The sequence below is a fragment of the Cebus imitator genome, unplaced genomic scaffold, assembly GCF_001604975.1.
Source record: "Cebus imitator isolate Cc_AM_T3 unplaced genomic scaffold, Cebus_imitator-1.0 Scaffold893, whole genome shotgun sequence".
NCBI classification, from domain to species: Eukaryota; Metazoa; Chordata; class Mammalia; order Primates; family Cebidae; genus Cebus; species Cebus imitator.
Genome location: NW_016108208.1, coordinates 395,583 through 406,828, shown reverse-complemented (window position 1 = coordinate 406,828; position 11,246 = coordinate 395,583). Strand labels below are relative to the sequence as shown.

The window sequence follows — 11,246 nt, the reverse complement described above, 5'->3', positions numbered from 1 at the left end:
TGTTTGACTCCATGATTAGGAGGAATATAAAGATGGGAAGAAAAGAGGGAGAAAAATGTTAATTCTCACTTCAACCAGGCAGTTACAGAATGAATACGTTTATGTTTGTGTTGTCACCACTGCCTCTTGTCTCTCTCTCTCTCCTACCTGAGTATGTGAATCTACATAGCTTTTAATAGGATGTGGTATTCTACTCTCTGCCTAACATGCAGGGAGGCCCATAAAAGCGTTTTAAAATAGATTTTCTTCATAACCTTGGACTTAATCTCTCCATGCTTTGGATTTCTTGCAGTAAAATGTGTATACTTTATAATCAACATGTTTGCTCACTCCTTTATGGAAATTTCATGAGATGTAGATATTAGTGTTCCAGTGTATATTTTGAAATATTACCCTCTGTGCCTGAGGTCACAAAAGTAGGTTGTGTGTGGCAGACCTGGATTGAAACCTAAATGTCAGTTCTTAGGGTGCTTCAGACAACGTCATCAGTGATTGTATTCACTGCCTTTCTAAGACTCAGAGGGCAAAAATAAGCACAATCCTTATCTGTCTTGTTTTCTGCCCAGTCACGAAAATCTGTTTGAGGACCATCCTTGTTTCCTTTTCAGAGTGATTTTTTTCTTCTTACTGGGGCAAATCATACCTAAAGAGAGTAGTGGACATCTTAAAAATAAGTTTCCACGCATATATACTGTGTAACCACTGTGCATATCAAGGCCTTTGGTTTTTAAGTTTGAGGTGAGAAGCTGGAGAAATTTGGGCAGCCCCATTTGGGAGGTTTTACACCTCTATTCTCCCAGAGAAATTGTCTCTTCCTGCTTGCTTTATTTTACTTGTGGTAGTTCTAATGCCGACAGAAACCCATTTTGTCTACCATTGTAATTTTGTCTGTCCTGCCTATAGCGGGCTCGAGATGAATTTGAAAGCCTCTTCAAGCAGTCTGCAGAAAATATCAACCAGTACCTCACGTGAGTAACTCAAAAGCCCTCTCTTCCTGTCCCCTACCTGCCAGCCAAGGCAAAGCATCTTGTCTAATTTCCTGATCACCCTAATACTCAGTCAGGCTCACTCTGAATGAATGAATGCTTGAGCCTCATAGGAGACAGGTGATTCCAGGGGCAGAGTTGTGTATTTGCATATTTGGGCAGGTGGCGTGTCTTCCTGTCTATTCTACTCCAGTGGGGGGTCAGAACTAGTTTTCCATGAAGACAGTGCTAGTTCCATGAAACCTACTCCTAAGGCTATTGAATAATCCTGACCTTTGTCTCAAATTTCCAATAGAAACCCTAAGTTTATGGAACAGACACTGCGGCTGGTAGGCACCCAACCCGTGGAGTTGCTGGAGAATGTGCAGTGCAGCCTGGTGCTGCAGAGACCAGAGACATGGGCTGATTGTGTGACCTGGGCCTACCACCAGTGGCACATTCAGTATTCTCACAACATCCAGCAGCTGCTGCACAACTTTCCCCCCCGCCCCGAGCAGGTATACTATGCTTCCAGTGTCTATTTGGCAGAATACACTTTCTGGAAATGTGGAGTTTACTGGAGGCTTTGGACATGCTTCATTCTAGTTAAGACAGGTGTCACAGGCAACTTAAGGTATGGGGGTTTCAGAAAAGTGATAAGGCCAGTGCTTTCTGCAGACACCTGTTTTTGCTCTGTTTGTTTTCTTTCAGCCCAGAGACTTGGCATCTCTTCTGTCTCCTATGGTGTAGGCTGAGTCAAATCTGATTCCCAGTAAAGCTGATTATGATAGGGGAGAAATTTTGGAGGTAAGAGCACAAGTGCCAGCTCTGTGTGACACTAGGCAAGTCATATATTTTTGCTGCTCTTCAGGAGTCTTACCTACAAAGTAGGTAATAATGCTTATCTCATAAGAATTTGATGAGCATTAATTTGTCTGTGGATATTACAGTTAGTGTAGTGCCTCAGAGTCCATAAGAGATTAAGTGCTGTGTTTCCGGCACAAAGTGAGTTTCCAGGGATAGTGAACTTAGACTTTCAAGGCTCGAGTGAGAAGTGCCAGAGAGCCCTCTTCTCTCCCATCCTACTCCCATAAAATGTTTTATCCTTTCAGCTTACAAGCTCTGGAGCCCCATTTTGGTCTGGTCCCAAATGCCGTCCTCACCCACTCATCTTTGATGTCAGCAATGTGAGTCTCCTTCCTGGAGTCTACTGGGTTTAGGTGAAGAGTGGGTAAATGGAAAGTCAGTAGAGACTACACTTGAAGACTGATGTGCTCACCCGTCCCTGCTCTTCCTTTTCCTAGCCCCTGCACCTGGACTATGTGATGGCTGCTGCCAATCTGTTTGCACAGACCTATGGACTGATAGGCTCTAGGGACCGAGCTGCTGAGGTTACATTGCTACATTCTGTGCATGTCCCCGAATTCATTCCCAAGTCTGGTGTCCAGACCCACATTTCTGACCAGGAGCTGCAGAGCACCAGTGCCTCTGTTGGTGAGTGTGTTTGGCCATTTGACTGTGAGTTAGTTTGTACTCTGTCTAGCTAAGCCTCCTCATTAGTCTTTTGCCACTGGCGGTCATACATGACTGTAGAGTGGAGATTTACCAGTGCACATCCTTTCAGCCTCGCCTCCTATATTTGAGATGTGACACTCTCCTTTCTTCTTCACACTCTTCCTATTATGAAAACTAGTTCATCTACTTCCCTGTGTGTGTTTGCCTTTTTTCATCTGTTTCTTATAAATCTGTTTAGGGGAGAAAGACATATGATCTCTACCAGTGCTCTGTCTCCTTTGATCTCTTAGCAGCTTCTGCCTGCTTCTGTGTCCCCATCCATACATCTAGTCCCAACTTCACTGTGTGTATATTTATCCTACTATGGCCCTTCATTTGTCCTCCCATCTTCCTTTGAAGATCTTCCTCTGATAACTGCAGCTCCTACTTTCCTCTGCTTTTCTGTGTCCTGTCTCATGATCTTTGTCTCCTTCCTCTATCATTTTTGTCTTTGAATGCGTGTTTAGGGAGGTGGTGTGTCTTCCTTTGTTCCTTCCTTTTCAAATATGTAACCCCTCATGTTTTCCCCCTGCAGATTGCTTCTGGATGTATATATCTCTTCAGATACCTCTTCTGCAGGTATTTTTCCTTGCTTCATCCTCCATATATACTCTTATCTCTCCAGTTCTGTCCCTGTGTCTCCCTCTGGATGTATCCTTCACCTTTTTTCACACAATATTTATTCTCTGTTTTCTTGTCTATGAATTTGTCCACAATTCCTGTTGATGTATCTTTTTCCCTCAACTGTGTCTTATGTTCCTGCACCATGACTTATCTTCTGCGTCATTCTTTCTCAAGATTTCTATCTCATTTTGGTTTCCCTTATGTCTTTTTATTGTTGTCAGAATGGAGATGTATCATCTTAATTACTTGTCAGTTTTCTGTTCAGTGGTGTTATATATATTTTCACTGTTGTGTAGCAAACCTAGAACTTCATCTTGCAAAATTAGAACTTTGTACCCATTTTTTAAAAATCTCATTTTTCTTTTTCCACGCTTTCTGGCAGCCACCATCTTACTTTCTGTTTCTATGAGTTTGCCTACGTTAGGATTCTCGTGTAACTGAAATCGTATATTGTTTGTCTTTTTTGTGACTCTTTTATTTCCCTCAGCATAATGTTCACATTGTCTCATGTGTCAGAATTTCCTCCTAAGTGTAAAGAGTATTGGTCCATTGTATGTACATACCACATTTTGTTTATCCATTACTCTATCTATGGACATTTGGATCGCTTCTGTATTTTGGCTGTTTTGAATAGTCTTACAGTGTACATCTTTCCACACTGTCTTCTTCTCTATTCTTTAGTATATGCAGAGTTATTCCTTTGTGTTCCTCACACTTGTGTGCCTCTTTCTCTGATTTGGGATGGTGTTTTCAATTCTACCTCTGCTTTCTCTACTGCTTCCCAGGAAATAGATACCTTTCAAATTTTTTATCTGCCTGAGCAATTTCTGCCTTACTCTGAGCCCCTGTCTTTTCATCAGACACTGGCTTAAACCTTAAAGGGCTGATAATGTTTTCTCCCTTTCTTCAGATGAGAGCCGCATAGAGGAGCTCAAGCCCACACTTCCTAGTCCAGAGAAGCTTGCTGGGTTCAAGATGTACCTCACTGATTTTGAGAAGGTGCTGGCTTGGGGCGCTGGACTGGACAGGAGTATGGGCCAACCGTGGCGCTGCCCTGAGCCTTTGTTAGGATGACAGAGGGAGGGAAGACAGGAGAAGAGAAGGTCAGAGCAGGAAAATGTTTTCTGGCAACTGGGAAGACCCACAGGTAGCTGGGTGGAAGATAGTGTGTCCTAGTAGCTGGGAAATCTTTTCCTTCTCTGACTCTGACTTTTGTATTGTCCTTTCTTCCTCCGGCTCACAACAGGATGATGACAGCAACTTCCATGTGGATTTTATTATGGCAGCATCTAACTTTCGGGCACAGAACTATGACATTCCCCCTGCAGACTGGCGTAAGGTAGTGGCACTGTAAACCTAATCTTCTACCTTTACCCAAGCTTGAGTCTCCCACTTTTGACCAATTCTGTAGATCAGTCCTCTCAGTAACTATCTGTGTTGTTCAAATTTTGTCTCACAGAGTAAGCCGATTGCAGGAAAAATCATTCCAGCTATTGCAACAACCACAGCAGCTGTTGTTGGCCTCGTGTGCCTGGAGCTATACGAGGTAGTACAGAGACACTGAAAGCTTCAGTCCTATAAGAACAGCTTCATCAACTTGGCCCTGCCTTTCTTCAGCTTCTCTGAACCCCTTTCCCCACCCCATCACCAGGTAGGGTGCACATTCATGAAAACTAATTATATTATCCATTAATAAGACTGTATTATGTGGGGAGGGGATATATGTGTGTACTTTTGTATATACAGCCAGCTCTAGTGTTCATCATTTCAGTTAAAGTTTCCAGGGGCTTGATTAAGATAAAATTAGCCTGTGAGATGGTTTTCAACAAAACAGGGCTGTCATCAGTCTGACTGGACATGTCAGGCTGAGTGATAAGGGTAGGGCTATATGGGATGACCCCTGTTCTATTCCCCTGTCCTTTGTCCCTCAGTACTATAACAAAGAGTGGACACTGTGGGATCGCTTTGATGTACAAGGCATACAACCTGATGGTAAAGAGATGACTCTCAAGCAGTTCCTAGCCTTCTTTAGGGTAAGACCACTTCTCCTCTCACTCCACACAGTGGGAGATGGTGCTTGGGCAGTTGACCTGTGCTGTCCATCTCTCTAACACTACTCCCCAACTTTCTTCCCACCCTCTCCAGATGGAGCACAAATTGGAAATTACCATGCTTTCACAGGGTGTATCAGTGCTGTATTCTGTCTTCCTGCCAGCTGCCAAGCTTACAGAACGATTGGATCAGCCATGAGTTGGCTGCAGGGCAGGTTGGGAAGGCCCCATGTGGGATGTGGATCTTCCTCTTCACCTGTAACACTCATGATTATCTTCCTTCTTGACTTCTTTGCCCCATATGTCCTTTGTCTCCTTTGTTTCTTGCCTCCTTGACTCTGTTTTGACCTCAGGATGACAGAGATTGTGAGCCGTGTGTCAAAGCAAAAACTGGGCCACCATGTGTGGACTCTGGTGCTTGAGCTGTGCTGCATTGATGGGAGCGGTGAGGACGTTGAGGTCCCTTATGTACGATATATTACCTGCTGATTCCTGGCAATCCCTTTACCCTAGTCCAGATTCCTGCTAGTTGTGACAAAAGCTGAGCCCAGCCAGACATAAATGTCTTATTTTCTTCTGAGAATGTTTTTTGCTGCCCTCTACTGTTTATCATTGGAATTCATAATAGCATTACTAAATATGGCATGTTAATTGTTTTGTCAAAGGCCAGTATTCTATCATCACTAGAAAGGAGTAGGCTTCCATAGCTTCACAAATTAAGATGGTAATTAATCCAAAACGTCTAGCTCCACCCTTCAAGGAACATGCCCAGAATCCAGGGGTTTAGGATGGAGAAAATTTAATCCAGTGATTCTCACAAAAGTCAGACTTTAAAATTTTCTTCTTGTCCTGTAAGAAGTGAAGACACTAGCGAGGCTGTACAGCAGATCTACTCCATGTGTTAAATCTGTTTGTGGTTCTAGTACTTTTATTCCTACTTCCAACTATCTGCTGTAGCTGATTTTGTGAGGTAGTAGAGATTCTAGACCTGGACTGTCTTATGTCTGAATTCTAACTTTTGCCAATGTATATAACCTTTGTTAAGTTGCTTTGCTTCTCAAATTGGTTATGTTTAAAGTAGATACAAAGAATTGTGTCAAGTGCTTAGTACTTGGTACGTAGTGTGTGTTGCACATGGAGTTTACTGTTACTAGGTTGGTGCAAAAGTTACTACATTATTTGCCATTTATTATTTAAGTATATATTTTAGCTTCTTGAAAGATATTTTTCTGCTGGTCTTCGTCTTATACCATCTCATTTGATGCTTTCACACTCTGGCCAAACTTTTATAACTATTCTTCTCCTTGTAAGAGGGACATAAATTTTTGCTGTAATGAAAATTGCTGGTGCCTTCAGACATTCCACATCTGCTTTTCTTTTTTATTATTATACTATTAAGTTGTGGGGTACATGTACAGATGGTGCAGGATTGTTACATAGGTATACACATGCCAAGGTGATTTGCTGCATCCACCCCCCTATCACCTACATTAGGTATTTCTCCTGTTATTTCTACATCTATTTTTAAAAATCATTTGCCTGAGAAGAGCTATAGAAGAAAATCCTCTTCCTAGCTCCACACTGTCTCTCTCAACCCTAGATCTGTCGCTGCCTATCTTTAGGATTTTGGGGCCTTTCACCATCAAGGAAGGACCTAAATCTGGAGGGTAAGGGTGGTTTTATCTCAGTGGAGTCTCAGTGCTGGCCTTCATAAGAACTACAGATCCCACACCTTGCCTTTGTCACTGAGCCCTCCAGATAGCTAAAGGCACAAGTCTTTTTGATCACCGCTTTATCAACTCAAGATATCTTAATGTTGATGTCAGGCCTTTAGGTCAAGTGGAGAGATTTTCCCACCACAGGCAGGTTTTCACATTACTGCTCTTAAGTATCCCAAACACCATCCTTCTTCCATTGTCTTTACCACACTGTGTTTTCTGCCCTCTTCCTTTACTATCAGAGCTCCAAAATCTTCCAATTTAGCACTGTAAATAGAAATTCATTTAAGAAGGAAGTGACATAATTTTATATATTTATGGAGTTCCTGTATTTGGATATATGGATATTTGTACTAATCAAATCAGGACAACCGGTATATCTCATCTCATTTTTCAGTTATTTGTTTTGGGAATATTCAGAATTTTCTCTGCCTACTTCATTTCTGCTAAAGCATACACATTGAATTTCTATAATCATGCTTTAAATCATCATAGTTGCTGAAACTGCAGTGACAATGTTCAGTTTCTCAAACCCAGCTGCCAAGTAGTTTGCTTCTCTGATATTTGCCTGTCCTTCCTCTTGAGGATCTCCTCTGAAAAAATGTTTGTTTTCCTGCTGTTACGACTGCCAGATAGCGGAAATATCCATCTATCTTCAGTTTGTTCTTCTCTGTACACATATGCGCACACTTGCTGATTCGTAACCAGGTTTACCAAGGAGAAGCAGCTGAATATGGTGTTGATATTTGGTAAGCAACTAATGGACACCCTGAGTTGACTAGGATGTAAATTTGATATTTTAATAGAGGCATGAAATGTGTAATGACTATATAATTTGGATTACACACCATTTTTAAGTGTATACTGCATCCAGTGTGTAGATGTTGGTGGTACCATTCTGTTTCTATCTCCAGTAGCTGGCATTTGATCAGAGATAAATAGCCGGCAGCAAAGCCAACCTACAAAGCTGAGCTGAGCACTCAGAGAAGCACAATTGACATTTCTGTTTCATTTACATCCCTACCCAGACACCTTGTCAAGCCTCAGAGCCCACCCATGAATCTGCGGAGGCAGGAAGACACCTTCTCAGGATTAGTGAAAGGAAGGATTGGGGAATTAGTATTGTGCTTGGATTCGTCTGAATTCTCCAGAGAAACCACCAACCGGAGATACTTGGACATTAGTATAGATGAAGGTATATATGTACTAGGCCCTTCTTGCATGCTTATAAAAATGCCTGAGGCTGGGATATATATGAAAGAAAAGAGGTGTGATTGGTTCACATTGCCATAGGTTGTATAAGTATGGCTCTGGCATCTGCTCAACTTCTGGTGAGTCTCCGGAACTTTTACTCACAGGAGAAGGCAAAGCAGGAGTTCTGTCCACTGGGAGGATTTCTCTTCACTGCTGCCCTTCAAGGGATGTCCTAGAAAGGGGCTGTAGGGTTGCATCTGTCCACTTTTGGTTGGTGGCTATACATTGTGCAGAACCATCAGTGAACCATGCCCTAGTCTTCTCTTTCCCTGTCAACTGATCATAGGGAAGTTCCCATGAGGCCATCAGTGCAGGCTGGAGGAGAGAAGGCAGGGTGGCAGGAGTAAAGACCATGGGCATTTGAGCTATTTCTTGAAAAAAATGTTTGTTAAGAGTATTAGTGGTTATCTTTCACTACCCCATATTTTAACCTCATGCTTGAGTAAAAATGTAATTACATTTTCACATAGTATGAAAAGACGATATAAAAGTTTCTGTCCTATACTTCCATATATTAGGAACTACTATTGTAAGGTAAAGATATCTTAAGTGTTTCACTTTAAAAGAATTACAGCAAAAAGGCAACACATTCACATAAAGTAAGGCTGGTGATTTCATGAAAAAAAGGTCAAAATACTGAAGAAAGGGACTAAACACATGTTAATGCCATGTAAGGAATCCTAAAAGCCAAATGCATTTTTTTTTTTTTTTTACAGCTAATCTAAAACATTACCTTGAGCAGGGCTTAAATACACAGCGTTATGTGTCATCAGTTATTTCACAAATTGCAAATACTTCCAACTGTATTGCATTCAGTTATGCATAAATTTCATTTATTTTTAGGTTTTTGAAACTCTATCTTTTGGTCTTACAACTGATCACTTTTAAATAGGCTTTTCTGTAAGGATGTAAAGTCCCCAAATTTGCTAAATAACAATCCAATCAACACAAATCCTTAGAAAGATTTTCTGTGTAGTCTTCATTAATGCAAATCTTGGTGAATATATCAATCTTACTATAGGATCTTGAATAGGTTTTACAATAATGAAGCTACAAATTCTTTATGGTTCTTTTGAGGCACGGTATATCTCATTTGGTTTGTAGTCTGCTGTCACTCCTCGCAAAGAACACACATCACAGGAGATATAGTAATCATCTGTCTTGTTAATCACTCTAATTTAAAAATCTGCTTTTCATAAAACAGGACCGATTACCACAAACTATCATTTGCATATTCAGCCACAGGTCTGTTACAAAGCATTTCGTTAGTGGCATTAAATGCAGAAGGCTGGACACTTAGGAAAAAATGAGTTTTGTTAAGTTTGCCAGCTCTTTCGATATCATGAACTATACTGCCATTTCAAGATTTAATTGGTGTTTAATGCCACAAGCGAAAGACTGATCAATGGAAGCAAGCAAAACTAAATTATTTTGCAGGTGCTACAATATTTCATTTGATAAGGTAACAAAAGCATACCACAAAATTTAAGCAAGATTAATGTGTGTTCCAACTTATCAGTCAGGGATTCTTCTACACTGTCTGTGTTCCATTTGAGGGTGCTTAGTTCTTCAGGAATGTTCCCGTTGTCATACAAATGCTTTAACCCTTCTGAACCATGGACATTCTTGATTTGTAATCTTATGAACGGTTTGGGATTGTCACTCCTAACAAAAGCTTGGACTTGAGGGAAACTTCCCATTTATTTATCTACAAACCAGAATAGCTCCTGCACACAGGTTTTTAGTTTGAAATTGTGCTTCCTCCTGAGAACATCCTTGGCAATCAAGTTCCAGCTGAAGTGGGTTGAAATGTCCAAGAAGATCATGAGAACTGCAGAGCAAGTTGCCAGAGAAACCTAACATTCTGCATGCATCTGATAAAAACTCCGCCCCAAAAGCAGACACCTAAACACCACACTTCTTTGCTTCTGCATCCTCCTATCATTCATGACAGTTTGTCAAGCAATCAAGAAGCCACGCTGTCACCCATTTTAGCCCTGCCTCCTTCTCCAAGTTTAAACCTCAATTTTTTTTCTCATGCACTTCTCTCAATGGCTGGTGACATAATGTGGTCTTGCAAGAGTTATCCACAATAGAGAGCTTATCATCTCATCATCTTCATTTATCATTTCCATTTGTTTACAAAAGAAAGATCTATAAGGATTTTACCACCTCTTCTGCCCTCTATATGGCCTGCCCTTCAGGGTGTGAGCAAATACATTTGTGTACCCTCCACCAAAATACTGACTTCTGCTCTTTATTATCATACATTTTGAATTCTGTTACATCTCCATCATCAAACTCATACCAGGAATCTCAGTCATCCTGCCATCCTTTGAAAAATAAAAATACTAATGCTCACTGCTTACTTGACCATGGTGTACAGTCATACCTAAATCTCTGTTTTGTGATTTCTGGCATTTTATTTTCATACTACTTCATCTGCTGAATCAATTGATTTTCTAAATTGGCATTCTGTTTCAGCTTTGCAATGGTTGCTACTGTGTAAGTTCCCATATTCAGCTCACAAAGAAATTCAGAATTATCATTGAATGTAATTGCATGCTTGTCTAGTCACAGAAAATTTTTTGAATTGGCCAAGAACAAAAGGCATTTTTTTTTTCATAGCAAGTGCTTTACTGTGTTAACACACCATAAACAGAGAATACAGAGAAATGTTCTTTAGCTACCTGAGCAAACATTAAAACAATTTAATGAAAATTTTAAAGAATACAATCTTTTTCAATTTATTTATAAACACATGAGTAAATGATAATGAAGAATGCAAGGGAAATTGTGTCATAACTAAGTTAAAGACTGCTTACTTACCAAAGCTTAAAATATTTACATATAGTAATACTTTGGTATCTTTAGGGGATGGAATCCAGGACCCTCGTAATACTATAATTTATGTCTGCTCAAGTTTCTGATTTGCAGTGCCATATGTAAATATCATGTACAGGCATCCTATTGTATAGCATATTTCATCTCTACATAATAATAAAATGGAAATGCTATGTAGACAGTTATTGTACTGTAATATCTTATTTAACTTTTTATTGTACTGTTATGTTTTGCTT

The 11,246-nt window shown here is 40.4% G+C and overlaps 1 protein-coding gene across 1 annotated transcript in view; it reads left to right on the top strand.

Moving 5' to 3' along the window:
- Positions 1–5,845, top strand: part of LOC108298134 (ubiquitin-like modifier-activating enzyme 1) — a gene marked incomplete at its 5' end in the record, with an annotated part of 11,049 nt that extends 5,204 nt beyond the window's left edge. Inside the window, 10 exon segments of the mRNA XM_037735668.1 lie at positions 904–968; positions 1,282–1,483; positions 2,078–2,152; positions 2,270–2,459; positions 4,054–4,142; positions 4,390–4,482; positions 4,603–4,794; positions 5,075–5,176; positions 5,289–5,389; positions 5,548–5,845. Coding sequence (XP_037591596.1) covers positions 904–968; positions 1,282–1,483; positions 2,078–2,152; positions 2,270–2,459; positions 4,054–4,142; positions 4,390–4,482; positions 4,603–4,794; positions 5,075–5,176; positions 5,289–5,389; positions 5,548–5,683 — 1,245 coding nt within the window.
- Between the last annotated feature and the right edge of the window lie 5,401 nt (positions 5,846–11,246).